General features: G+C 42.3%; 1 protein-coding gene across 2 annotated transcripts in view; it reads right to left on the bottom strand.

Annotated features, from left to right (window-relative positions):
* The window catches only part of ITGA4 (integrin subunit alpha 4), a 38,683-nt gene extending 13,971 nt beyond the window's left edge, over positions 1-24,712 (bottom strand). For both annotated transcript variants that reach the window (XM_075430015.1, XM_075430016.1), the window contains exons 1-15: positions 24,499-24,712; positions 24,262-24,383; positions 16,761-16,867; positions 16,533-16,662; positions 15,113-15,180; positions 14,310-14,439; positions 10,690-10,775; positions 10,271-10,330; positions 10,041-10,178; positions 9,142-9,253; positions 6,135-6,229; positions 5,668-5,758; positions 4,651-4,696; positions 4,132-4,286; positions 2,011-2,165 (exon numbers count right to left, since the gene is read on the bottom strand). In XM_075430015.1, coding sequence (XP_075286130.1) covers positions 2,011-2,165; positions 4,132-4,286; positions 4,651-4,696; positions 5,668-5,758; positions 6,135-6,229; positions 9,142-9,253; positions 10,041-10,178; positions 10,271-10,330; positions 10,690-10,775; positions 14,310-14,439; positions 15,113-15,180; positions 16,533-16,662; positions 16,761-16,867; positions 24,262-24,383; positions 24,499-24,683 — 1,680 coding nt within the window. In that variant the 5' untranslated portion in view covers positions 24,684-24,712. The remainder of the gene's footprint in view (positions 1-2,010; positions 2,166-4,131; positions 4,287-4,650; positions 4,697-5,667; positions 5,759-6,134; positions 6,230-9,141; positions 9,254-10,040; positions 10,179-10,270; positions 10,331-10,689; positions 10,776-14,309; positions 14,440-15,112; positions 15,181-16,532; positions 16,663-16,760; positions 16,868-24,261; positions 24,384-24,498) is intronic.
* Positions 24,713-25,509: the final 797 nt, after the last annotated feature.

Below are 25,509 nucleotides of genomic sequence, written 5' to 3'. Positions count from 1 at the left end.
CATTCACTTAGGTGCAACTACCAGTTGAGATGCATCTGGGCAATTTTCCAGTAGATAACATAAGCTTTCCTTTCTACCCTGAAGCTTTATTGTGAAGAACTGGCTCCTATGGTGTCATAAACAAAACATAAGTAAAAGGAAGGAAGAATAAAAATACATGGAAGACTTTTTCCCTGCAGGTTTTTTTGTAGCTGTAGAAAATTAAGTCTATTCCCCAGCCTCTGTGCAGGATCGACTGTACCAGTCATCCCAATAGATGTTTGTTTCAAAAGGTCACAGAATTGCTACCTTGAGGATTTTAAAGAAAAGGCTAAGCAAACGTCCATTTATTATTGTTGTTTCCCCTTACATCTAAATATTCCCTGTCCTTAGTATTTCTTTAAGGAATTCTTTTTCCCCTTAGATAAGGTCTTCCAGGAGGTAAGACTATTTTTTCTGAGTTTAATAAAACATGGTTCCTCTGTGTCCCTAGTTTTTATTGTTTGATTGTGGTTTAGAAGTTCCTCCCCCTTATACTCCAAAATTTTTGTTGGAATATGCAAGCTTCTAAGATGTTTAATAGTCTTTATTCTTTCTTGTGCTGTGAATGGCCTTAAAATATTGTATCCTTGTCCTGATGGCAGTGGTTTTTACTTTCAAGACAGGTCCCTCATCCATCCTTCAGAGGGACACATCAAGCATGAATACGACAGTTCATTTCCTCCAGGGCAACAGTGACTTTGAGACTACTATTGCGGTTAGGATCTTACTGAATAGATTCTTACTAACTTATTTCCAAGTCAGTACCATCCTCACTTTCAAAGGACGGCTGCTGTTGGATCAAACTCTGCTTCTGGAGAAACCAACAGCCAACTTGCTCCTGCTGAGTAGCTGGTACCATCTCTATTGTTGGTGTTGGCTGAGGCCGCCCTGGCTAGCTGACACCTTGCAGGTCTCCAACAGCCTCCTGCTCAACGTCCACTTGCCCTGGCAGCCCTTCTACCTCTGCAGCTTCTCCTCTGAAGCACTTCTACCAGCAGATTCCTTCTACAACAAAGTTGTCTCTACACCTTCACAGAGAACTGTAACCACGTTCACTGCTAATCTGGTCCAGGGTTCAGGTTGATATGTCCAGGGGAAAGACGTATCTGTGCAGGCCTCACTTATGTGAGCAGAGGAGCAGAGAGATCACTTTGTCAGCGCAGGGCACATTCTTCCTATTGTTCAGCTCTTAATTCATTCATGAAACTCTCGCGAGTGCTCTTCCTACTTTGTTTCCACCTCTTGATTCTCTGAGTATTTCCCTCGGGGAGTGCTGCATCCCTTGCAGGAAAAATCAAACAATTCCAAGCCAGTGTTCCTTCTTGACGCCCTGCTAGCCTTTGGCTCCTTGCAACAAATTCATAAACCGGACTACACTACAGACCTTGAGCTACAGCCTCTCTTCAAGCAACCATCTTCATTTCACTGCCTGTGGATCAGGAATGGGTTCTTTTCTTATCAGGTGAGTCTACCTCATCTCCTCACAGTAAAAAGGGGAGCAAGGCCATACATGTGTTCTTTGAAATAGTTACAAACGACAGAACATAATAAACATTTTCTCTGTGTAATTACAAGTTTAAAGATTTTGCATTAAGGAGTACATAGGAAAGTTCCATCAAAAATGTTCAGCAGAGAATGTAGGTTATACCGTATCTTCTTGGTTGCTCCAAACCTGCCTCGCTCTATGATCTGCCATCCATAAAAAAAGGGTGGAAAAATGTCAAGAGTGCTCACGTCCTACTTCATCCCTGTGATCATTTATATTATGCACATTCTCACCAACATAAGAGACGGCAGACCCACTGACTTCCCCACAGAAAGCATCAGAATTAAAATATACTAACTGTGGAAGTTATGAACACAAATATTTTACTTCCAAAATGAGTGATGATATTGCATATAAAATAGGTTCTTTTGCAGCAGGTGTGCTGCGCTTTTCAAAGGAGAACAACGGATTTACAGGGCAATACATATTGAAAATTACATTACCCTCATAATTGCCGGATGATCTTTGCAGGCAATATTCTTGCTGTAAATCTTTACATTTCCTGAGATTGTATCAGATGTTCCATTGGAGGAAAAATAAAATCTTGCTTGTGTATCCACTCTTCTGTTCACATCAACACTCAGATTATAAAGCAGTACTGCAAAATAAATCCCAGGGAAAATAAAAGTTATAAAAACTTTAAGTGTTATAACTTTCATGAATTTATGATAGAAATTACATCTTCTGACTTACCTCCTTAAGTATGTTCCGTAACATCCATTTGGAAATGCTCCACTTAAAAATTCTCTGACATAAATCCATACCTAACAAAAGCTTCTAGCCCTCTAAAAATTGATTGCATCATGACTGATCCTTCATACATGCTTTTACATCACAGACAGTTTGTCAAGTTAAATTTATAGTTTTCTACCAGAATCTATTTAAAGAAAACCTGCTTCAGTTACTTACAGGGCTGACGTTAAATTTCAGCAGATAAGTCAGACACTGACAAATATTGTTGAACTTCACAGTTTTTTCTATGTAATTTAGCATGAATTGCTAAGATAACAAATTGCAAATAAGTTTCAGAGTATCACTGATCTATTAGTTCCTAATCTCTGCCAAAAGTTGAGTTAGTATACCTAGAATTTCCTCTAGTCTTTTCTATTTAAACCTTATGTCCAAATCCAGCACGCGTAATCCAGTCTGACTGCTCATCTTTCACAACAAATATGAATTTCAAAAGACCTGAACTTGAAACTTTACAGCTCCTTGTTGGATGTGTTGTCTGTAATGTGTTCTAAAGGATATTGTATATTCTCATACATAAGATTTAAGCTATTTAATATTATATACTGTGTATTTGCAGGGCTGTTTGCAGTTTACAAATAGCACATGACAAGTAGGTTAAAAGCACTCAGGCAATACAAATTTAGTCAAATTTAGACAGTAAATTTTTTTAAAGAAGTTCACCATGAATATTCCCTCCAATAGATATTGCTTCAAGGAATACCAGTTTTTGCCAAAAGCAAAATATGCATTATATAAAATATAATACAAGATATATTTTTCAGTAATTTTGATGGCACTCCCTCTCTTTCACATAACATTCCATAGTGGAAGGCTCAGGTGCTTGAGCTGCTTCATGAAGGGAATGTCTTTTCTCTGTTGCTAAGTGGAGGACTGCATCCTACAGCGGTCCCGTATGGTGTGGTCCGTGTCGGGGAGGACTGCTTTTAGAGGACATCTGAATATTATGCTGAATAATCCGTTTGATTTTACATTAAGAAAAGACATTCACCCTCCATTAATTCCCTACCTAAGTGCAAAGCAACAGTCCAGACATTTGCATGTGGGAAGTTCAGATAAACTTGACAAATGCTCCTGATGGGCCCTGTGCAAAACAGAACACGGTCCCTGGGCAACTACGTAAGAGAATGTGTTCACAGAGCAAGTGCTCTCTTTATTTTTGTGAACCCTGACAGCATACTGTATCATTCAAAAACCTATCAAAATGATGGATCTCGTTATTATGATGCTGTGAAAGGCACCATCTGAAACAGCATCATTACAACTCAGTACAAAAGTACAAGTGTGAATCTAATCACACCACTGTTAGGTTAATTCAGGTACCAGAATTAGCCTGTCTACGATGGGACTGTTCTAGTGCTGCTGCAACACCCATGTGAAAATATTTCTAAATGGCTGTGCACAGCCCCAGCTGAACTCTTTAGTGTCAGTGTCACAACCTAGCGAACAAGATAAAAATTAGCCTTTGTGTGTCTGAACCAGTTGCCTTCAAAACTCTAGATTATATCATTGATGCAATAGACAACTTAGAGTTCTACCTTTGTCATCACTAGATCTCACCTTTTTAACATCACTCTCCTAGGCCACGTAACTCCCGTAGTCCTAGCAGGAATGTGCTGTTACTCTAAATTGAATAAAAGTGCAATGGCTCGATGTTATGGGGTAATTATGGGCTAAAAAAGATATCCCTTTTTTTAATCTTTCATTTTATACTGAACTCAGCTTAATGGTCCACTAAATACCAGTAGCTTTATTCTGCAAATAGCTGCATTTAAAATTAATACATACACGGCAATTTTTTCTAAGTAGCTTACCAATATAACCGGGTACCTCTCGTCCTGTATAGGTGAAGCACATCTTCAGATTCATACAGGTGGCAGGCTGGTCATTTTCCATGCAGTTTAAATTAGTTCGATTTATTGAATTAGGATGTTTTAAAGAAGCTTCAACAATTATCACTGGTTTTGTTCTAAGAATAGAAAAGAGTTAATGTTCACAAACCATTTCTGAAATAGCTTACAAAATCTAACAATCTCTGACAGAATCTATTTTTGTATTTCATAATTGTAAATTTTTAAGCTATCTGCATTTGTCAGAATCCACATAGTTGTATGCACATTATTTGTGGCCTCAAGAAGTTTCAGAATGATATTTTCTTTTTCTTCAAGGTCTTAGATGTTTCAGTTGTAGAGCATTGTAGAGGCTAATGACTGAAGTTCAAGACACCAAGAAGAATATCACAAAGTTAAAATATACTACTGAGTTTTATTAAATTGCATTAAAAGTAGTTAAATTGTATGGTCTTTAAAAGCACTGAAATGTAGCAATCTCACCTCAGCACCACAGCAGAATCGGAGAGAAATGCACCAACTGCTACATCTGAACAAAAAAAATAGATCACTAAGCATCATTTGTTAGCAGGAATTACTTCTCAGGTACAAGCATTTTGTAGCGGATGCACCTTTTAGTCAGCATTAAAACATCATTTCCACTTTATTTATTAGAAGGCATGTGATAATATTCAAAGGTGTTCTTCTCTGTCTAGTAGATGATTCCTCAAATACTTGTCTGCTGTCGATTAATGCTGCGTGTTAATTTGCTGGATTTGCAGATGATTTCTATGCCACATTTAAGTGGCTGATACTGAAAGACAATTCAGCTCAATAGGAGGTACTTGCCTTCTTTTTAATCAAAATATTCAATATTCTACACACACACATATACATAAAAAATTCAGTTATATATAAAACTATACATTATACTTACAAAATTATACATATAGATGAAAAAAAAGTATTCCATACTAACTGAAAACTACACATGCAATAAAGAAATACACAGTGTATATACCTCTCAAATGAGGCAGCAAAAGTGAATTGCCAGATGAGTGGTAAAAGGGTCTAAATGGTAAAAGGGTCTGAGAATGTGACTCCCAAACCAGTAAACAACAGGTGACCTGACAGCAGACTACTTGTGCACTGCCTCTTAGCCCAGCATTACAAATTAACCGGGATAACTTTTCTGTTGACGCAGCCAGTGCATACAACATGCAGTTCCTGATAACTTGATGATTTTACACCCACAAGGGCAGGACAGGCAATACCTGACCTAATGCTTATCTGCATAATGTCAAATTATTTTGACAATACTTATAAAACAATGAGTATATACTTGGATCCAGCTAAGTTGGCCTCAGCTCTTTCTGTTTTTCCTTCTGAAAATGCAAGATGTGACATGTCATATTAATAACAGATTTTGCTTCTGTTAAAAGTAACAAGTAGCATGGTAGGGTTGCTCCCTATGAATCTCTACTTTTAAGAATGAAAAATGAACAAAAATGTTTAATTCACCTTGATAACCATTGTTATCTACATCAATGCCACTTGCTATGGATTGTCCAAACATGCTTAAAGAATTACTGACTTGATGCCCTGGTATTCTCTGAGGAGGAAGAAAACAGAAGATAAAATTATTCTCGGAAAGCTGGTTTTTTAGTTACAATATCCAATGAAAAACATTAGCACAGCCTTCCTGCTGCTGAAGCCAGCTACATGCTTACCTGTGAAAGTATACCTCTGAAAGTAATCTTCCTCAATTACTGCAAATGTTATATCCCATAAACCATGTCTGAGGCCTCCAAAACAATTTATTTTTCTGTTACAGCTTATATTATGACTGGAATTCATAGACTACATAAAAAATTTCTGAAGGCTATTACAGTACCTCAGATGGTCTGGCTGTTAAATGAAGGGAAAAGCCTCTCAAATTTAAACTTAAGGGTTTTCTGGATTGATTATTTTTCACTGAAAAAGCATACCTGTGAAAATGATGGCGTTATTCCATCTTCCCTGCCATTGTATATGTAAATAAACCCTCTTAAATTATCTTCTTGTGGAGCCCCAATTGCTACATCTGTGGAAAAACAATTTAACAATACTTGGTTGACTAGAAAACATGAACAAGGAAGAGTTAAAGAAATCCAAATCATGATGCACGCAATGCCAGACCAAATTTATTTGACTGAATTCAAAAGAAGTGCTGAAGACAGATATAAAGCAAATGAAAAAAATACAGACCAGCTCAGTAGTCTGACCCTACCTTAAGTCCTATTTTTCTGGGCCAAATATAGCCATTTTGTTCAAATCTGTTCCTACCAATGCTGAATTTGACCCTTGAGACGTTATCATGGAGAATAGCCAAAATGATCATGGTCTTTTAAAAGAAAAAAAGCCTTGTATTCATGGAATTATGATGGTTTTCCTGCACTCTGCTATTCCCACATGGATTAAATCACTGAAGCACAAGGAGTACTCTTATTACATTGCTTGCTATAAACCATCTCTTCTTCTATGAAATGTCCTTAAGAGCTGACAAGAGGCTTGAACAGGCATTGAACGAGGAAATGGAGGTTGCTGTTTGTACAAAGGGATATGCTTATGCCTAGAAAATTTAATCCCAGAAGGGTGTGGTGACACATAACAAACCAACCCACCCTCAACAGCCCTTACCGAAATGCCCCAGAGTTCGAATAGCCAGAGTGGAGGGAGGGAGGGGGAGATAAATGACATCATCTTGAAATTCACTAATACGAATTAATAATTGTGAGCTTTCATTCACAAATAAGCAAAACTGAACTATCTGCAAATCAAATATACTGTACGCTGCACCAAACCAAAACCCCAAGAAAAGAAAAGCGCTGACAATTTGGTTTTACTGAACAATTCTCTGATGGAATCCACATTGATCGAATCCGTACTGTGGTGACTAGAACACACAAAATATGCCATGTCTCCCTACTGGTGAGATGAAAGTAGGACAGCCAAGTTGTGCTAACTAAAATTATACATACGTTCTTGAGGAGGTCAGATTCTACACCAACAGGCACACCATTAACTTCACAGGGCTGATACTGATGGTTTAGATCACTGAAGAAGTTGGCTCTGCTGTGCTTTTTATTACTTACTACAGACAAAAGGTTTCTAACACCCAGCTTCTCTTTATATTTTGCTTCCAGCTGTTTTTCTTACAAAATTTCTTTTCCTACTGCCACTCTCAATATTGCCTCCAATTTTTCTTTTCAATGTTTTTGGTCCCTTCAAAAGCTAATCCACTTGTTTGCTCCACCTCCCCCTGCAGTTTTAGGATTCCCGTTTTGCATTGTATTCCCTGTCACACGTCTACTTTGCTATGCTGCTATTAATTTGATTTTACTTCTTTGTTCCCCAGCTCTACATTTGAATATGGTTTTCCTTTGCAGTTTGCAAATGTTTTGGGGCAAAACCTGAAACTTGTGTATAAAATTGTGAAGGTAATGCAAAACAGGAGAAATGAAATTTAACATGAGATCGAGAAACAGGTACCAAAGGAGGAAAAAAAAAAAAAAAAGACTACTTCAAGGAAAAGGAGAGCAGATAAGAAGAGAATGACTGTTCCAAGCTTTGCAGATTACAGAACTGGACCAAGAACACATGACAAAGGGAAGAATAAAAGGAGAACCTTGGACAGTAATTGCAAATAAAAAAGGTAGTTCAGAAACGCGAAGAAAGACGTGGACCTGGTAAAGATACAGTGCAGAAAAAGCTGGCAGTTTTTGCACAGAGGATATTAGCTCCCTGCATATATGCCAAGTTTTGATGATGGAAAAACTGAAACTATGTATGAATTTTTGAAGAGTAAAAAACCCCTGTCGCATTTTTATCCTGTCCCTACACAGCCTATTGTGCCTGCCCTTCTGCTGGAGGGGAGCACATGCTGGTTTTTCAGACAGCAATGCTGGCCATTCCGAAGTGTCTGAAACCACGACAAGATGAACAAAGCCATGGGGCCAGGTCTGCTATGCTTGTCTTCAGTCTAGCTGGAGGCCTCCCACTCGGCTCTGTTTTCGCAGCCTGACTGAAGGCAGAAGGGAAGTAGAAGGCCAATAGAGACACTCAAGATGTTTTAACACACATCCTTTCATCTGTTTTTGCTAACTAAAATACCTTTGATCTACAACTTTCACATGGCATTCTCTTTTCAAAGTCTTTTATGCTTACTTTTATGCTTATTACAGAAGTTAGACACAAGTCTGGAGACAGAATCTCTCTGCCCTCTGAGCAGCTTCCACCTGAACAACATCAATGGAAATTTCAGCCCACACCTCATCATGTTTAGAGAGGGTGTTTCAGCGTGGGTGGTGGGGAAGGAAGGGAGGATATTCTCAGTTTCTGTTTAGGCATCTAACTTTATGTGCCTGAAATAGATCCTCCCTCAGAGCCCCATTAACATTCTGAACTCACTATCAGGGCACGGCCATCGAAGTCCTTCCCTGTGTTCTCCGTCCTAGCCCCACTGGGAGCCCATGCAAGGCAATTTGTGAGTCACCTTGAGTGGGAAGTAGTCCCACAATAGTCTCCCAACATGCAGGTTGTTTTTGATATCCCCATGTGTTTAGTACTTCCTATTGGTGACAGAGAAGCAGATCTTGACTCGAGGTGCAATTTTTATTTATGATGTTACAAAATCACCAAATTGTTCCCCAAACGTTGTCTCATATGTCTAAAACAGGACTCGGGATTCCACTTGATGCCCAGCACACAAAGGTACAGACTATGTTATCACCTGTTAATAAGGAGCTCCTGCTCTTTATTAAAGTGACAGAACCTAATCTTTTGGTATTACACATCAATGACCATGAAACAGCTATATTTCATATTAGTGGCCTAGAAAAGGAAGGTCAAGTCACCAGTCAAAAGTCTTCTCAGACTTCCATAATCCTCCTGTTTATTGTGACAATCCACTGCTCAGAGAGCATTAAACCCAAGCCGTTTTCTTTACATACTTACCTTCAAAACCATCATTATCGATGTCTCCTAGATTGGCTATGGACTCTCCAAACCTGGCTGCATAGGAGTCACTCCCTCTGAGCTCTATGTTCAGTTCTACCATCTTTGCCTCCTGAAGGAAAACAGAGCCAGTGGCACATTAACAGAGTGTATTGCGGTGACCTGGAATGTTACTGAAAATGTTAAAATTGCCTTGGGTGCCAGTATACAATCCTACTGAACTCCTTGGTGCAGGAGCGAGAGTTATGAAGGATATTTAACAATATTTAGTATAAGAATGACAAAGAATAAGAAAGTTGTTCTTTAAGAAAGAGAACAGCAATGTGTTCCCATAGCAAACACCTGTAAACAGCAGCAAGCTTGTATCAGGATACAGGGGCTTACTACTCTGCAAAAACCGTGTTTGCTGGAAAGGTGGTAAACAGTAGCTGCTTCAGAGCTGTTGTGTATGCCGTAGTTGTAGGTATCCTTCACTTCTGATCCTTAAAAAGAAAAAAAGGAAGCTAATTCTAACACACTACCTGTCCAGTTACTTTATTTGCCAAACTGAGGACTACCAGTCTCCTTCCTGCCTTGTACATGCCAGTTGAGCGGCGAGCATGGTCATGGGGGAGAGCTCGCACAGAGGCGGCAGGGGCAGGCTGTCACCACCTGAAGCTGCTGTGAAACAAACCCGCTCTGTCCGCAGCTCTAGCGCCAGCGAAAGCAACAATGCGTTGCAGCGGGTACGGCGAGCCTTTGCAGGTGTGCTACACAGTCCTGCCAGGACTGTCATCCCAGTGCTAGAGCTGCTTCTCCTACAGCCTGAAATACTGTGTGATAAGAGAGGAAATCTCTCTTCTTAGCTTGTTATGCTAGAATGACTGCATTACCACGTGTTTTTAAGAGAAAATACTTACAGAACCTGAATTGATATAGACATAAACTCTTCCTTCTTCTCTGATGGTACTTTGCATTGGAGCACCAACTAGCAAGTCCGAGAGGCCATCTGAATTCAGGTCCACAGCACAAACTGCAGCTCCAAAGTAAGAACCAAGCTGTGTGCAAACAAGAAATCACATTATCTTTGAATTTTGATCAAGACATGCTAGAAGTTCTAAGGTGCAGAAAAGTAGTGTGAAAGATTTACCTTTTTACCCCTTAGTTCAAATAGAATATTTAGTTGCTTCTCAATGCTAAAAATGTACGCCTAGAACGAAAAGAAAATATAAATTGAGTTCAGCAAACAGTAATCTGAAATACTTTCCTGTGCTTTTTCTACAGCATGTGCTAGAGAATCAGCAAAGGAACACACAATATCACAAAGTACAGCAGTACTTTCCCATCTGTACCTTTCTTTGACACCATAGCTCACAGCAATGTTACCTAGACTATCTTCCTTCATTCCTGCTTTGACTTTTCTCCCCATGAAAAATCATATCTATCTGATACTTGTCTTTAATACGTTCATCTAAATTGGAAAATTGTGGGTGGGTATGTGGGGGTATATTCTTCAAACCAATAGTACAGGCAATATTCTTCAAACCAATAGTACAGGCAATCTCTTACTTTACCAGTCTGCTCCTGTTGGGGAGCCCCTCCAATCACTTCTGTACTGGTTGATGTCAGAAAATGTCCAGCTCCGACAGAGTATCCTGTAAATCAGAAATGCACTATTCAATACTGGAAATGCTATATAAATAAAAAAAAAACTGGGAGCATGATGTATAAAAGCTTTCAACATCACAAATTATTATGAGTCTGACATTCAGACCTCATGCGAGTTAGCAATGAAAACAGAAAAGAAAGTTTTTGAAATATAAGCAAAAAGTCAATACAAACAGTAAGTTCCAGCAAGCAGAAACAAGTGTCAGAAACACTCATTTCCTCCCAGGATCTCAATTATCTACCATTCTTTAAAAGCCAGTAAAATAAATTGCAAACACCTTCTGTTAATGCATATTCTGCAATTGTTCAGTGAGCCCGTACTGTAATAAAAATAAAACCAATCAGATGTCCATACAGTGCAATGTGGACACACTTGATGCAGTTGTTGCTCTTGGACTAATGGTGTAGCTGGACTGCAGCAGGGCGAAATGTAGGGCTACTTACATGTGTGTGCACATACACGCACACAGAGCAAGCACTGTGGCTATACACACAGGGGAGTGTCAGGAACAATTTGGAGCAAAAGCTTGTTTATATAACAATAAAACATTGCATCAGCTTTTGAAAATGAATCTGCATAACAAAGTATTTCTGTATGTGGAGACAGCTCTTCACAAACAGGACCGTATCTTGGTGCAGGTGTCCAGCCACAGAATTGCAAACTGAAGGCTCTCACCTCAGCCTGTAGCTGCACAAGTCATCCTTACTCTTTCCAAAATACCTTATGGCCAAGTTGAAACAGGGAAGACAGTTAACATATTCTGCTACTCTTGCATCTACTGAATGACTGTTGATTTTCACAGCATCCAGAGAAAATGGAAACATCTCTTGGATCAGATGAGAATGAGCCTTAAACCTTTCATCTGTGAAGACAACTGTCTAGAATTCCAGTTCTCATTAAGCCAGCTTTTTATATTTTAAGCTAAAAGAGGTGAACAAGGCAATTTATCATTTAAAGGTCAACACCTAGTTTTTGCTTACTCAACAAAAAATTAAGCTTAAAGTGGATGAACCTTAATTTACCTCCCCTGACCTTTATTTTCTAGTTATTTTGGTTTTGCTGAAGTGTAAACATTGGTAATACTAATGAACTACTTTATTTAAAAAAAAACAAAAAAACAACAAAAAACCAAAAAGCCAAACACACCAAGAGGAAGTACAGTAATCAGACAGTCCTCATTCTTGTTGTGATATTAAAACGTTTGGTGGTGGGTGTGTGGGAGGAATCACATAATTGACCCTTTAAATTTAAAGGTACAGTCAAATGAAATTTTATTTCCAACCCCAGAATTCCCTCCCCTCTACCATTACTACAGTTTTTGAGTTTTCTGAAATATCATTTGCCATTCTTAGATTCCTAAAAGAAACTTGTCTCTGTGATTTCTGTAGGGCAGATTGTTAAGTGCCTGAGGTTACTCTTTCATCGGGCCCAGCTGATTTAACAGACTGACTGATTTATCTAATTCCTTTAAAAGAAGTCAGTTATTCATCTCCAAGGTACTCTGAAGTAGTCAAGGAAATACTACCAAAAGCTATGCATTACCAGCTTCTCTATCTAATTTCCTTCTTTAATTGTCTGGTACTTAACCAGCTTTGCTTCTTCCAACTTCTGGAAAATGTTATTTTCGCACACTCTTCCTGCAAACTCTAACTTATTAATTATTACTCTTTGACAGTTTAATGAAAAATGTAAGTAAAGAAGCCAACTTCTCAGTCCCTGCCAGAAGAAGGATAGGGTAAGTAGATAATTACGTCTAGTCACGTGCTTGAATTACACTCTGGTCACAATATACTCCCACCACTTGGTAAGGATATATTTGGTCATTATTAAGGGAGAAGCAAACTTAGTCTTCAAAAAAAAAAAAAAAAGAAAACAATTTGGTAACAGAGTTAACCCTAAATAGATTTCGGCCTTAAACAATAGCAAAGATGGGACAGAACAGAAGCTGAAGGAGGGGAAGGAAGGTATCTGTAAGTCCATTCAACCACATTATGTATTATTATGAGGGAACGAAATGGAAGTTTACGTAGTGTGGAACAGTGCAAAAGTTAAGCTTTATCATAGCTGCTACTGTAGAGACACACAGATGAGCCAATGGTCCCTTTCTTCACTTTCTTGTAGAAAGGGCAAGTTTAGAGGACACACGGCTCTGCCAAGCTGGTGTGCTGGCTGTTGCGATTGCACCAGGTCACTGGAGAAGTATTTGTGAAGCAAACTCCAGCTGACTACAGGTCCTGGATGGCCAAGGGAACTAGGAGAGACCACGCATGGGGGAAGGCCTTCCCTGCACCCTCCCCAGCACAGTCCTTAGGCACATGGCTAGAAGCTTGCATATCTCGGCTTTTGGCTTTCAATGACTGGACTCATTCATTACAGAAATTCTCACTCTTATACTTGTAGGAGCAGAAAATTGGAATGAGCTTTTTCCCAGCCAGGTGAAGTATTTTTTCTGCTGATTGTTACTGGAAAGCTGGAGCAAGCATTCTCTGAAGTTTTTCATTTGTCCTATGAAAGGTTAGAAATGTCAGTGGTTAACCACAGTGATCTGGGTATCTGATCACCTTTCACCACCCAGCATCTCTTTTGCTTGACTTTTCCTCAGAGCCCAACTGCAGCCTTTCCAAGGCTCAGTACTGAATTCTGAAGTGTTAGCCACTTTGTATTTCACAATATTTATTTCATAATGTATGCCTACTTCCTATTGTAAAAAGAGTGAAATCAGAAACAGGAGATGTTTATCCATGTGAATGGGATCTATGAATGGGAAAATGCAAAACCCAATGGTCACAGGCAAAGATATGCTTGTTTAGGAGTTCAGGAAGGACACATGAGCTTTTCTTAGTGTGCAGTGAAAAAAATGAAGCTGCTGATGGTTGTTGGCATAAAACCCTACAAATTCTAGCACTAAATTCAGCTAATTCCTTGCATATAGGTGCATGAGTCGCAGCTTCATGGCGTTCTTTGCAGACATTCGTAGATAAGGTTTGTCTTACCATGTCTCAAGACCAAGATATGGTTTGAATTAAAACAAAATTTTTTAAAAAATCATCATGATTGGAGGCAAGTCTATCTCTTAAGATCATAGCATACTTCCCCTGATAGACAACACAATTAAGATTTGTTTCCTTGCAGGTTTCACTGTAACATACTTTTTATATTTCTGTTATATGTGAAATCACTGTCTTGTGCTACGAAAGCCCCTGGCAGCATTTCAGACTAAACAGTGAAGTGCAAACCATTACTAATCAGAAGCATATCTCTACCTTCTAAACCAAGAAATGACAGAAACTCAGTGGAAAGATGAAAAAAAACATAAATCCAATGTTTGAGAAGCTTCCATGCAAGAAGAACAGAGAGAAAGCCTTATAATTAAACAATACTTAAGAAAATCAGAACACATCTTTAGAACCGTCGTTTCTGGGATTAATAAAGAAAGCACTGATAAGCACTGTGCACTCACTTCAGGATCAGCTAATTCTTTGATTTATATTTGTGTAGAGTATTAAATATTTTTAAGTACCTAGATAACTGCCAAATTTCACTTGGTTATTTGAATCCGTATAAGCAACGATCGTATTTGCAGTTGTATTGTATACAAAAACAGAACCGGTCCAATAAAATGATCCAGGGGCTCCCATTATAATTAAGTCCTAAAAAAAAAATAAAACAAAGCCATGTTATTCATATTTAAATATTCACGAAGGCAAGCAAAACAGGTCAAATGCTTTTCCTTATATCTCTGTGAACTCAGTGAAATGCTACTGGAGATGCATCTGGCTCAGTACTGGGGGATTACCACGAGATCACAGACAACATTTTTCAGACTTTCTAAAATTATGGTTATTAAAAACTCTGAGCCATGAACAACTTAAAACAGAGAAACAAACAGGATATTCTCTTCTCAAAAGAGTGTTTTTAGAAATCATAATCTTAAGGTGAGACAGACACTAAATAATACAGAATATTACTCTGCAAAGCAAGAAGGTAAGCATTAGTATTGTTAATGCTACATCAAACAGGTGACTTTAAAGGGAATAATAAAACTTCATACTCTGTTATACTCATGGTCTTTTTCCAGATGAAAAGTAATTTTGGATGTAGTAAGGCACAAAAGAATTCTTAGGAATAAAAAGTAAAAGTATTAGTTGGGAATTATCATAGCGGTCTTATCAAGATTCATCTAAAAATAAATGAGAAACGTCTAATTCCCCCCTCCACCCCAAAAAAAAAAGTTTCAATGTTTGCATTTACATCTACATTTTTATGTATGTATACATATATGTAAGTATATATATAGAGAGAATTTTGATATCTTTAACACACCTCAATGTAAAAACTAGACATTCCAGCCTGGCACGACCCATGGTTTTCTCCAAACTTTCGCACATAATCTGGAAAAGGGCAAGAAATATTAGAAAGGATAAGATGCATGTAGTTTCAGAATCTGTTACCAGGTCTTCAAGAGAAGTTGAGAGAAGTTAAAAAAAACCTAAATAACACAGCATTGGTTTTCAGTTCTGTAATAAAACTAGAAACACTGGTCTCCACTGTATAGCCTTTAGCTTCAATATACTATTGTAACAAACTCTGAGCACTATGTATCACTTGATCACAGCTGCCTTTGTAATCTTGTAACTTTAAAGGCTATACTTTTATTTTTAAATTGTTCCAGGAATGAAACGGCACGAATAGTTTGAGCAGCACAGCTAGATAAACTGAACTCTTCTCTTCCACACTGTATAATTCAGGCATAATCTGACTGACAGGCTTACGTATGTTGATAGGAATTGCCCTGATGCTCCACTAGTGCTCGAAGGGCTTGTGTTACAGCCATCTCAGATGTATTGGTATCCATCATCCTCAGCAGCTGTCTGTACATCGAACCCTCCCAGCTCTGTTCTCCCGCTTTTCTTTGCCAGCTGCCTCCCATCAGGGTTCCCTTCATCTCATCCATAGATTTGTTCACTTAAAAAGTTACCCAAGAGAAAAGCATGATTTCACCAATGCTCGTAATGGCCTCCGAAGGAGCAGCAGGACGTTTGCTGGCATTACTCTGTCGGTCTGCATGGAAGGGCCAGATGGTCAGCTCTTCCTTGCATTGGCAAGGGGCAGGGTCATGAGATCGGTCTCCTGGATGAGACAGAGGTATGAAAGGGAAGGCAGGGATGGGCTTGTTTGATAGCTTCAGGTCTTGACTCTTATTCTGCTCCTGCAGTCCTCTGAAGGAGGACCAGTGAAGGTCTCACACCACAGCAGCATCCTTGGCAGGAGACAAGTAAGGACCAGGGATACCCACTGTGTTGAGGAACCACAGCAGCTTTCTGTCAAAGGCTGAGGAGCGGACGGCAACAATCACTTGCAGGTATTGTTGCTGCTGCTCTGCTGCTCGTGAGGCACTCTCCTGAGCAGAGCCAGCAAATGAGAGAGTAAAGGAAGGAAGGATGTCCTCTACTGGCCTATTTTTGAGGAGCACACATCCTTCAGTGGTCCAATCCAAGGAGCAAGTATTTCTGATGCCCTATTTAAACTAACTTTTTGCCCGTTGAAAGCACCTTTTCTTTGAAGTGATAAACATGTTGCTAACAAATTTACATTGTAAGTTTGGCTCGTATCATCAGCACTCAATCTTCAAATGCTTGGCTGCAGAAAGCCTGCTCAGAGCAACACAGGCTCTTCACAAACTCTGCACCATGCAATTACATATCTCACCGTTTCCTACAAAGGACCCAAACATTCCACTTACCTAGATAGCATGGGCATATTCTTCTGCTCAGTTCAGTTCGAAAATCAGAAGAGATGGCAAAACAAATACCGTATGGGAGTTTGTGTTCATTTTTTATGTAAAAGATATTTTTCCATCTATGTCCGCAAGCCTATGGATAAAAAACAAACATGGTATTTGACACAGAAAGATAAGAAAGGTGAAGGCAGTCTGACAAACAGACACGCAGCTCCAGCGGTTAATACATACAACGATAGATCCATTTTCTTTTGGCTGCCTTGATAAGCTGACACCCAGCCACTCATTATCACGCTCTTCCAAGCAAGTCTTCCCACAGCGCTCTCCACTGGGGTTGCCTACGACACAAAGACCAATGCTCTGAACAGGAGGACAAGCTGAAGAGCCACGTGGTGGGTAACAGGAGCACCCAAGAGCTCTGCGGGGAGACTGCAGTAACTCAGGTTTGGTGGACCTGACCTCTGTCTCTCTTACGCAGGCCCCATACACTTTTCGCTTTCTTCTTGAACAAAGGTACGACTGCACGTAGCCAAAGGCAGCGTACCGGTTCTGAACACGACAGGTTGGAAGTGAGGATTGGCTTCTCCATCATTATCGAAATTAAGATGGAAAGTGACATCACACTCAATCAGATGAAGGGCAGGCTTTGTAAGAGTTCTGCACCCTAAAAGTTCATAAGAAACACAGGTGATACTCCCGAGTGCTACCTAAACTCTAGCCTAAAGCAAGCATCTCTCCAGCTACCTGTTGGTAGCAGACCTTAAAATGATCTCTACTGCAAACGGCTATCAAATAAAGGGTGTATAACTGCAATCTCTACTGGGGATGTCAGATTACTATGTATGCATGTCCTGTGTACTCCTTGCACTGTTGCAATTATTTAGCAGTAGCTCTTTGGTTTTGTGCTTAAGGAGAGTTAATTTTTAAAATCTTAGAGAACATAGTGAAATTTCTTCTAACTCCCCAAAAGGCTACAGTATTGCCAAGCTACCCAGTATTTGCTTCCTTCTAGACAGCAGTAGTGGTACCCACGTGTCCTGGTTTCAGCTGGGATAGAGTTAATTTTCCTCCCGGTAGCCACCGTGTTTTGGATTTAGTATTAGAACAATGTTGATAATACACTGATGTTTTCAGTTGTTGCTAAGAAATCAGTGACTTTTTTCAGTTTCTGTGCTTGGTTGATGAGCAGGTGTGCAGGAGCTGGGAGGGAGCACAGCCAGGCAAGTAACCCAAGCTGGCCAACAGGAATATTCCATATCATAGACACCATGCTCAGGTTATAAATGGGGGTTGGCCGGGGGCAGGAACCTGTTTCTGTGAGTTCAGACATTTACTTCTCCGTGAGTTCGAACTTTTTCCTCAAGTTCAGTGATCGCTGCTCGGGGACTGGCTGAACAATTGGTTGGTGAGAAAAACTGTATTGTGTATAGCTTGTTTTGCATATTCATTATTATTGTCATTATTTCATTTGTTGTCTTATTAAACTGTCTTTACTTCTACCCATGAATTTTACTTCTTGTCCATTCTCCTCCCCATCCCACTGGCAGGGGTGAGGAGCGAGTGAGCAGCTGCGTGGTTCTAGTTGACGGCTGCTGCTTTAAACCACGACACCATGGTAAGGAGAAGCCACACATTTAAAAGTACTCTAAGTTATACAATGCAAGCTTTTCACTTGTAAGATGTTTGTACGAATAAGCATTAACCAAATTATTGCACCAGTATTTTCTATGCATCAGCATGATCCAGTTTATGAAAAAAAACTTCTTAGAAAACAGGGAAACACCAGATGTCGTTTGAACAAGCTCTGCTACAGAATTTGTAAGACTTTCCCAGATTCAATGCAGTTACTGGTGAACCCAAAACTTCTCAGGCTTCAGGGGTTTAGTTCCCCAGGAGAGGGCACCAATGCAGACTGAGGAGCACCAGTGCTGACAAGACGAGGTTGGAGAGGAAAACACATAAATCAACACCCCCAAAACTCTGCTCCCACCAGATCTGAAATTGGTTACTGTCCAATGCATTAGAGAGTTTAAATAAACACACTCCTAATTTAGTGGACTTGTTGAATTCCTTTTACAGGACATAAAACTGCACCATATTGATTAAGTATGGAAACAGAATAAAGGGATACACCTAGTCTGTTTAGTAGCCAGGAGAAAGATGAATGACTGTGGGCTTTGCTACACACATTCTCACAACCAACACTAACTTGAATGATTTTACACCTAGGATGTCATGTACTTTTTGAGAGAAGATGCCAGATTAATGGAATCAAGATAATTCTTTATCACACGGTAAAAGAACGTCAGGAGAAGCATTTGTAGAAATAAAACCCAACAGCCATCCTTATTTCAGAGCTTGTTCCCTACCATTTTGTGACAGGCCCAGCAATTGACATTGGTTTGAAGAAACTGCTGGAGCCTTGATTTCTTCTACTTCCATACTACCTCTCCACTGCTTCTTCCAAACAGCACACTTTCTCCCTCCTCTGATGGTGGAGTCTGGAGCCCCCCACCATACTGCAAAGGATGACGCACGCTGCGCACTGCAGCTGTACTCTACCTTCTTCCAGAAACAACAGCTTTCACAGGACCAAGAGGCATCTGACCCTCCTTCGTCTCTTCTTTACCACTTCCTCCCCCATGTGCCTGTCCCTAAGACATCAAGGAAATAGTATGCAAAATCCAAGTAAACAGGAACCGACCTTGGCACTCACAATAACATCACATTCAATTGTCTTTGGGCCTAGAGATTTTATGTTACTGTAACTTAATAATTCCTGTAGGTCACCTGAGGAACGGTAATTAACAACGTGTGGGCTCTTACTCCAAGAGAAGCACAAAGTAAAATGCCTTACTTCAAAAAAATCTACTAAAAAGAAGTTTTTATGCAGGTTGTCAGTCACTGAGGTTTCAGTGATAAGCTTCTGAATTCTCCTACTTGGCTATGTCAGTGACATGAACTTTCATGTACTGAGTATATACCATTTTCAGACACAAGTTTGGAACTTAGTTTTGGAATTTCATTTTGGAGTTATGTCACGCAGAACTCCTCACTTCCTGAGGGAGACATTTCCATGGTTTGCATGAATTATAGAGCATGTCAATCTGATCGAAATCTCCTCAGAAAACAAAATTCCATTACGCTCCCACGTGTAGAATTAATCCTCCTTTAAATCAGAAAACGCACTTCTGGTAATTCCCTTCTAGCAATGCTTTCTGTCCTTTTAAGACAATGACTTACCTGGGACTTGCTTTACAGTGTATGTGGGTTTGCAGGAAATGGAGGAAGTGGAGAAGACCAGCGTCATAAATTGAGATCTCAAGAGGCTTTCTGAGACTTTCTATCAGTAAGTCAAACAAGACCAGATAATGATGACATGAGAGATAAAAGGAAGTTTTGCTCGTCTCAGTGCTTCATTCCTGTGCCAATTTCAGAGGTCCGTAACAAGAAAAAGCACTGCCATTCCTTCATGCTTGTTGGCCTGCATTCCCCTTTTCCCTTGATCCAGCATACATCCTTGACTCAGGTTCACTTCGGCCCTCTGCTGACCTGCTATCTTGTGTCTCCTGTCTTTGACTGGCAAGTATTCAATCACCTTGGAAGTAACAGGCCTTTGCCGGCAAGAGAAGCATGAGCTTGACATCCCAGACACCATCATGAGCCCCTGCTCAGGGCATGGCATTACAGGAGTTTTATCGGATGAGAAGAGAAAATGCCGTATTCTGCACAAGCAACAGAGCAGCACTGCATAAGCTCAAGAGGACGTGGCAGCTTGGTTGCCTCAGGGAAAAGGAGCACGCGCTGTCATAAAGTCACCGAGAGATAAGTAATTGCCCAGCCTGTGTACATTACGCAGCTGGAAGACACACTTCTGCTATAATCCCCGCTGCACGCATCCACAGAAACAGCTCAATCGCATATAAATAAGGTCACAACTTATAAAGCCACTTCTAGCTTTGGCCTCAAGGACTCCAGTACAGATGTTTGCAATGTCATCTGAGAAACCAGTTTTTTATAACGTGCTCCAGTGCTTTCCATGCCCAGCAACTTCACACAATCCTTTTTATCCTCTCAGAACTCCTCTGGTCCTATTGCTAATTGATTAAAACTACAAAGTCTACTATAGAGATGACAAGCCTTCTGATACCCTGCTCCTAATGTCAGGGCCTCGTCAGACTCTTTCTTTATTCATCCAGGGAAATCTTTTCTCTTTTCACAGATTTGATAGGTCTTGGCCCTCTTATGTCCCTCACAGCACTTCTACCCAAAACATTTTAGTGAAGTGCCAGCTGTTTCTACAACTCTGTACCAGACCTAGGTCCAGAAGGTCCCATCTTCCTCAGACTGGTATGGCTATTTCAAAGGAGATCACTGGCAGGGTACGAGCAATGCAGGTGAGATCAAAAAGCCAAACTATCAAAGGCAAAACTCACTGAAATCAAAGCTGAACAAACACAGGTGAGCCTTTTGGGGAAAACCATTAACTGTTCACTTTTCCATTGTAATGATTCAGCTGGGGGAGCTAGAGGGCAATTTGTGCATAGGTTAATTGTAGCAGGGACTTAAAGCAAGGGTGAAAGGCTGAAACTACAGGCGGAGGTTTCTGGCCTGATGTTAAACAACATGCACTGAATTTACTGATTTTTTTTTTTCTTAGACTGGATGGCAAATTTTATAAATGGTTTCCTGTATTTTTAACCAATGAATCACTCTGTTTCAAATCTGAGAACAATTTAGTGGAAGAATATCTGCAATGTTTTGCAAGTCCAAACTGTACTAGGTAAAAACATCTAAAGAACTTTGGGCAAGTCCCTCTGCAATAATCTATGACTGCCCCAAACTGACGTGGGCAAGGTCTTGAAATTAAAAAGACTAAAAGAGTGGTAAAAGATGGGCACTGAGTGCTCCAGATAATAAATCTGAAGCACTGTATTTGTATTTGTGCACAGAGCTTGATTACAAGCCTCTGCATCTAACATAAGCCATCATTTAAAAATACTCCAAATACAAATAAATCAGCAGTCTACAATACCCAACACCATTGACCGAAATACCAGAAATAGAAAAGAAACTCTCAAAACATTGCTCCTCTAGTCAGCAGTCAGAGAGAGATTTAGAAGTGCCATGCGGGGCTGGGAAGACAAAGATTTGCTAGTGTACCTCATGGCAGTGTCTCTCATGGCTCCTCTCGACTCAAACCAGCCCAGCAACACCTCGAACATTAGAAATCCCTAAAATATCTCTGGGTGAGTTATTTCCAGATGCTGGGATGGCTGCAGCACAGGACTACTCCCAGCAACTTTTTCTACTGAGTAAGCAGATAGGAACATGTGACATAAAAAATACAACAGCAGTTTTGTGTGATTAGAGGCTTCCTAATTGTGCATGAATCCTTTGTTAATTAGTTATGCCAGTTTCAAGGCTACTTTAGTGAAACACAGCAACAAAGTGTGTTACTATATTTATGTCTCTAAGTAATTCACATCCATTTATTACAGAGGCCCAACATTTGGAAAAACCCACCTCTGTTGCCTGTTGTCACCTCTACATTTCTATGACTCATAATTAGGAACTTACTGCCTCAAAGATTATTTTACTGAAAGAAACGTGAATTCAAGCATTTAAGAGAAGAACAGAAATAGCTATTTCTCAATTTGCCCATCCTAGCAATGTAATATATCCCTGCACATTTTTCAAAGGAAATTACCCTGTTCTACGAGATCAGAACCCAAAGTTGTCACTGGCAAGAATCCAAGCAGAAGAACGAGGAAGTCACTGACTGAAAGACACAGCATCGATAAAACCATTATGTCCAAAAGTTGCTGACAGCCTGAATGATTTAGACAGGAGATAATTAAGTTCAGCTTTGCAATTCCGAGTCCCTTGTGTATTTCTGTGACCACTCGGCAGGATGGCAGAGGCTTAACAAACCTCAGAGACTATCCCACTTCATTTATATCCCACACACCACAGCCACCTCTGGCTGCTTCGTTGACCTCGTTCACCTGTTTTACAGCAGAGCACTTCTTCTCAGTATCAGTTTAACTTCAGATATAATGTAGACGTACCTGAGTAATGTAAAGATGTCATCTAGCACTAAGGGAAACAAACCTTTTGCAGAAATCTCTTGTGGTATCACTGTTTTTAAAAATGCAGGACAAGACAGTAGACATCATTGCGTGACCTACGGCCTCCACACCCGGGAACAGAAGCTGTGTTAAATTAAGCCTTTTGAACCACATAAATATTTTCATTCACCTGTTGCATCAATTCGTTTAGAATCCCTTAAGCTGCTGAGGAAAAGTCCATCAAGTTTCTTTGTTAGAGCTTTTGTTTCTCCGCTGGCTGAGTCGGTCTAGAAGTTCTGCAGATGTCTGTAGTTTTCAAAGAACCTGAAACTTTCTGCCCTTCCCCTCCTTTCCTTCCCCCACACAGCGAAGGACTATTTTTACCTCTGATCCAGGAGTAGGGGTTTATTGCCTCTTAGCATATGCTATTTCACCACTTCATCTGACAACTTTGACTTTTGCAAGTCTCCTCTTGCAAACAAGCAGTTGGAGACTAAAGCTCTTTGTTACACATCATTTTTCAATAGATCTAATATTGGAAGGAAATTAAAAAAAAAAAGAAAAAGAAAATGAATTACTTCAGCTGGAAGAAGTTTAATTGCAGCTCTTTCTATGAGCAACTGCTCGTCTTTTCCTTATGTGGCTACAAGTAAAGCACCACTGATGTATCTTAGGTTTTTGTAGCTTAGTTACAAAAAATAACCCCTATTTCTATCTGTAGGAAAAAAATGTCAATTTTTGTCTGTCAGTTCCAAGTGTTATGCATAGATGTGCAGAAAAATAATTGTTTTAACATTTTTGTCACAGAATGCCATGTTCTACCCCAAAAGCCCATCAGTTCATGGTGCGCTATCGCTTTCATTGGTTTCAAGCATTTTGAAAGCCCTTTCCCGCGCTTCTTATCCTTACTGGGCGGCAAGTTCGTAGTTTTAACGGATCAGATGGTCTTGGCCACAGCGGGACAGAAAGTTCAGGAAGCTTTCTATGGATAGCACAGGGACAGAATGAACAGCAGTGTGTGCGAGGGGGACAAGAACAGTGCCCAAAGCAGTTCTTGCATTCACGGTAACCCGCTGCAAAGCGCTCTCCGTTTAACATGTATCGAACCCCTGGGAGCCGGGTAAGTGCATCCAGCTACATCTCCCAAGCATGGGGATCGGGGAGGTAGAGAGGAGTTAAATTAAACGCAGGAGCTGGAAAAATTGATTCAGTCAAAAATAGCTTTGTTCCCCTGAAACTCCACTTGTCAACAAATCTGCAAGCAGGGAGAACCCATCCGCAAGACGGCTGCGGTTCAGCGTTACGTTAGGGTGGCTTCTACCAGGGGAAGGCTCTGCAGAAGAACAGACGACGTGGGCATAGACTTCGACCCCCCCATTTCTGAGCTGGTGACACCGGCCCTCTGCTCTGAAAGCCGAGCCAGCTTTCTGCTGGAAGTACGAGAGACAGCCCCAGGCTCTCGGCGGGCTTTCGAGCCGGGTGCTCACGGGTGCCAAGGAGAACTGTGGAAGAGACCGCCCGCAGCCTGGAAGGCAGCGGCAGAGGAGCCGCCGTGGGCACAGGGCGGGAGGGCACGGCACGGACCGGACCGTCCCGTCCCGCCAAGCCCCGCCGCGGCCCAGCGCCGGGCTCTCCCCGCCCGCCCCCCGCCGCCGACTCACCGAGCTGGAGCTGGTCGCACCGCCCGCGGGGGTTCCTCCCGATCCGGCACCGGAAAATGGCCCCCGGGTTGGCGACCGAGGCGTTGGCGGGCCAGCTGGCCCGGGGCGCGCCGACCACCAGCCTGCGGGGCGGAGAGGGCACCGTGAGGGGCGGCGGCGGGGAGGGCACCGTGGGGGGCGGCGGGAGGTGAGAGGGCGCCGTGAGGGGCGGCGGGGGCGGCCCGGCCGGGGACTCACCATCTCTCCTCGCCGTGGCGGTGGAGGAGGACCGAGTACCCGAAGAGGGTCCCGTTGCCCCCTTGGAATACCAGCGGGTGCTGGGTGTCCAGGTTGTAGGGCCGCGCCGTCGGCAGGCACTGCCACAGCAGGAGCAGCGGGGCGGCCCAGCCCGCGGCCCCGCTCGCCCTCCCGCAGCTCCGCATGGCTCCGGCCGGCCGGAGGATGACGGGCGCCCCGGCGCCGGCTGCCCGCCTCGCTCCGCTCCCCCGCTCGGCGGCGGGACAGCGCCGCGCCCCCGCCCTGCCCTGCCCTGCCCTGCCCCGGGACGGCGGCAGCCCGCGCCCTGCGCCGCCTCCGCTACCGGCGGGCCGAGCCGAGCCGGGCCGGGCCGGGCCGGGCCACCTCCTCGCAGCCGGGGGTGGGGGTGTCCCCTCCGGATGGGGGACTCGCTCGGCCGCGCCACCTCCTCCGGCGCCGCGGCAGCCCCTGGCCCGTCCCAGGCGGCGGGGGTCGGGTTTCTCCCCGCCCCGTCCACGTCCGCGCCCACGGGGGTGCTGCGGAGGGGGGCACGGCCTGCAGGCACCGGGAGGGCGCGGCCCCCGGCACCCCGTAACCCTGGGCAGGACTCGGGCCTGCGGGACGCGGCCGTCGCGACCCCCGCCCCTCGGCTCACCGCCCCCGCCCCGGAGCACCTGCCCGGAGGGGGCGCGGGAGAGCTGCCGGGCCGGCCGGGTGGCGGTGGAGGGGGGCGGGAGAGCCCGCACGCTGTCCCCAAAAGCTACCCGCCGCCCTTCCCGCCCCGGCTGCCCTGGCAGCGCCCGGGCCCGCCGAGTTCGGCGTCCCGCTCCCGGGGCCCGTCGCCGGGGAGCTCCAGCCCTTCTGGCGGCGGGGAAACCGCGTGGCGAGGCTTGCGCTTTCCTGGCAGATTTAGAGAAAGAATCCGGGTCCCCCTGTGCTGCAAAGCCTCGCCACGCCGCCGCTGTGTGAGGGGTCTTCCCAGCCCCCCCTCCTGCTGGGGCGTGTCCGAGT

This window comes from Opisthocomus hoazin, chromosome 9, assembly GCF_030867145.1.
Source record: "Opisthocomus hoazin isolate bOpiHoa1 chromosome 9, bOpiHoa1.hap1, whole genome shotgun sequence".
Classification (NCBI taxonomy): Eukaryota; Metazoa; Chordata; class Aves; order Opisthocomiformes; family Opisthocomidae; genus Opisthocomus; species Opisthocomus hoazin.
The sequence above is the reverse complement of the archived record's forward strand: the minus strand, read 5'-3'. Positions and strand labels throughout refer to the sequence as shown.